Here is a 3,377-nt window from a genome sequence, read left to right on the forward strand (position 1 = left end):
CGTAGTTTATATTTTTCACGACAGTCTATCTACTAAACTAAAAGCCTTACATGTCATTGAAGCTGGAGAGATGAGTAAATTGAGTGGCCATTTATCACATATTTTGATCAAAAATAATGGAAATCCAACTCTAGAAGATTGAAACTGCATGTCTTGTTGTTGTCCATGCCAATGTAGCTTGGAAGTGGACGTGCAACATAGCTAGCTTGCACTTCGTCTACACGGTGGTGTTGGATCTAAAGTTTAGCATGTTTTCTAAGTATTTGATATAAACAACTCTTATATCATTTTTCAAATGATTGGTTTATATCTTTATTGTTCTTGTCATAAATCTAGCTAGCACAAATCAAATTTTACACAATGCATAAACTTTCAATCCATGCATGATAAAAGTTCAGTTTATAATAAGAAAAAAATATTTCAATGCATCCGACTCCCATCGTTACAGAATTTGAGAAAGATCAAATATGAAGAAGTTGTTCCAAACCCGCAACACCCAAGTTACGGTGGGGCAACCATAATGTTACACTAAAACTTGCCCTTTTCCAAGTTTAATGCGTAATAAGACTAAAAATTATGAGGATACAAAAGTGCTCCAACCAAGAGTGCCATAAATACTCATAGCATAAAGTATCCATACAGAAGTGTCCAAAAGGATGCTCGGAAAATCTGATGAATAAATCGTACCTCTCTTTTCTTTTCTTTTTTTTTCTTTTTTTTGAGTTAGCCTATCTTCTTGCTTCATAAAAATAATAATTATAACAACATGTTGAAACAAAACACACCCGGAAACATAGTGTATTTCATTATACTCGCAGTTTCTCTCCGAGCTAGAATAGTGGGCGATCAATGATGGACCCCAACGAGATCCGTTGTTCCTGCATGACTTTTCTTACTCTCGCTTGGTTGCGTCAGCAGAAACATAATAAGCCACACAAAATAGTCCATGAACGAAGCACAAGATCCCCCCAATGGAAAGGAAATGGCGATGGGCAAAGCCACAAGAAACTCTTGACTTGGAGTTAGACATCGCCCCTATGATCAACATTGTGAATCCAACTATAACAACGATCCTGATCACAGTGTTCAGCTTTTAGAGTCCGTAAAAATCTCAATTGAAAATCTAGAGAGCAACAAGATTCTCCATGATTCAGCACTTCCAAGATTAGTACAGTAATATTCACAGGAGATTTTATGTAAAATTGCAGTCAATCCAGGATAAAGACCTAAATTACCCCTATAATGTCTCATTTATATGCATTCCATCTCTCCTCTCTCTCTCTTCTCTCTCTCTCTCTCTCTCTCTCTGTTTTTTTCTTTGGAGGGGGTGAAGGGAGGCTAAAAGGAGTACTCACCCAAGTTTTATTAATAAAGATAAACAAATTTACGTCTTGGAATAAAGAACGAGATCGGCTAGAAAGATGCAGGGATGAAGAACAAGAATCTCAATGAATTTCTAATTGTCGCAAAGGCTGGTATTTTTTTTTTTGGATTGCATATAGTGCATTGCTCATTGAAATTATGAAGACCAACATAAGCAATAAAAGTGGTGGATGATTTGTTGTTAAGAAAAATCCAATATGAACTATATACATCGCGCATTAATTGAGTATGGGTATACTCGATGTTAACTTAGTTCTTTTAGGTTTATACATATTGCCTATGTAGAGGGAGATCTTTCTTTTCTATGAGTTTGTTCATATATTATTTTCTTTTTTGTGTTTTTTTTTTTTTATTTTTTGGGTGTTGGGGGCGGGGAGGAGTACTCCTTCAAATTAACTAGAATAAACATTTTTGTCCCAGTAAAATGTAACCTTTGACCCGTGCCAAGAAATCCATACTAGTAAATATGGAAGCCCGGAAAATTACCATGACAGAATCAGGGTGGCTGAAGCCATTTGCTTGTTAGCAGAAGACCTATCAAACTCCTCCCTGGTGCAGATACACACACATCCACCGAGTACATTCGCAATCGCATGAGCAAATGCCAGGAGCCCAGCTGCTGCGAGTCCAAGCTCGTAAGCCTGATGGACTGGCTCCTTGCACTCAAAGAAGAACACTCTCAGGTGCTTCCCCTGAAACAAAACTCAAAAGCATGAGTAACTTTATGATTGGAGACACGGTTGTTGATCAAATTGCACCATAACTACAATAATCATCAAATCTTGTCTTAGGGACAGAATTATAATGTCTTGTTCTTCAGCTGTGCTTGTTAAGGTTACTCTAAATCAAATATATAAAAAAAAAAATGAGGAAGAAGAAGGAGAAGAAGAAGAAGTACCTTGTTTTGAGCTATCTCAGCTTCAATCCCTAGTATACCAGCAACTACATCCATGATCACAATTAGAAGGCAGATGATCACACCTCCTAACCTCCCCATTGTTACAGGTTTGCCAACTGAATGGTAGAGTGGATGGGGATGAGGATGAAGGAGTGTTCTTAGTAGTTGTTCATGTTTGTGATGTACAGAAATGCTTCACGTGGAAATGTGAATAAAGGAAAAGAGGAGAGATTGATATTGATATGTTATTATGAAAGGTCTGGAGAGCTAACTTTGGAAAGATGCTTTTTATCTCTGCTTTAGCTTCACCTTTGCTTCTTTTTGCTTGGATTCCTTCTCATAGGGAAGAAGGAAAGCTCGGTATCACCGACCCGAGGGCTCAGTGTGAATTCAAGACCAATTAAAGATTGGGTCTTAGGTGGATGTGGTGTGATATCAATGGCTCTTTCCCTGGCATGTCAATTGGTTCGATGTGTTTTAAAATTTAAAGATTTGCTGGATGGTAAAGCAGGAAGGTGCTGAGACAAGAGGAATATAACTTTGCAGGCTAGACCGCAATATCTAGAAATATATATGATTTAGAAGACATGATCCAAAATGTAAGGGTTGCATATCGGATCATTTGTAGAATCTATACCATAGTTACCATAAGAATATATTACGAAAACCTCCATGAAGTTCACATTTATTACACTTAATTATACTCAACAGTTTGTAAAATCTATACTTACACCCAATTAAATTAATGATCTTAATGAAATTGTTCACATCATATGAAAAGTCAAATTCACCCTTGGATGGAGAGGAGGATGCACACACTTTCTTATGTTTTTGGATGGCTGATATATCACTTTAGATTATTTTTGTTATTTTCTGAAATTCTTCTAATGTGATATTTGGATTCCGTTTAAGATTAGTCGTTTGCTTAATATTATGTTAAGTTATAGGTTAAAATGTTAATAAAAATAAATCATAAGGGGATAAATGTAGATTTTTTATATTATTAGATGTAAGTATAATTTATCTCTAATTTTAGCAGGTTTCGCAGTTTAGATTCTTACCATAATATTTTCAGATATATTTCAGAGGACATGAC

At 36.0% G+C, this 3,377-nt stretch overlaps 1 protein-coding gene across 1 annotated transcript; it reads right to left on the reverse strand.

The window, feature by feature from the left end:
- Positions 1-397: 397 nt before the first annotated feature.
- LOC105046937 (protein VASCULATURE COMPLEXITY AND CONNECTIVITY) lies at positions 398-2,493 on the reverse strand. Its single transcript, XM_010925688.4, has 3 exons — positions 2,282-2,493; positions 1,870-2,075; positions 398-1,073 (listed from the first exon to the last, which is right to left on the reverse strand). The coding sequence occupies exons 1-3, from the start codon at positions 2,378-2,380 to the stop codon at positions 893-895; spliced, it is 486 nt and encodes a 161-aa protein (XP_010923990.1). The 5' UTR covers positions 2,381-2,493; the 3' UTR covers positions 398-892.
- Positions 2,494-3,377: the final 884 nt, after the last annotated feature.

The sequence above is a fragment of the Elaeis guineensis genome, chromosome 6 (genome assembly GCF_000442705.2).
Source record: "Elaeis guineensis isolate ETL-2024a chromosome 6, EG11, whole genome shotgun sequence".
NCBI classification, from domain to species: domain Eukaryota; kingdom Viridiplantae; phylum Streptophyta; class Magnoliopsida; order Arecales; family Arecaceae; genus Elaeis; species Elaeis guineensis.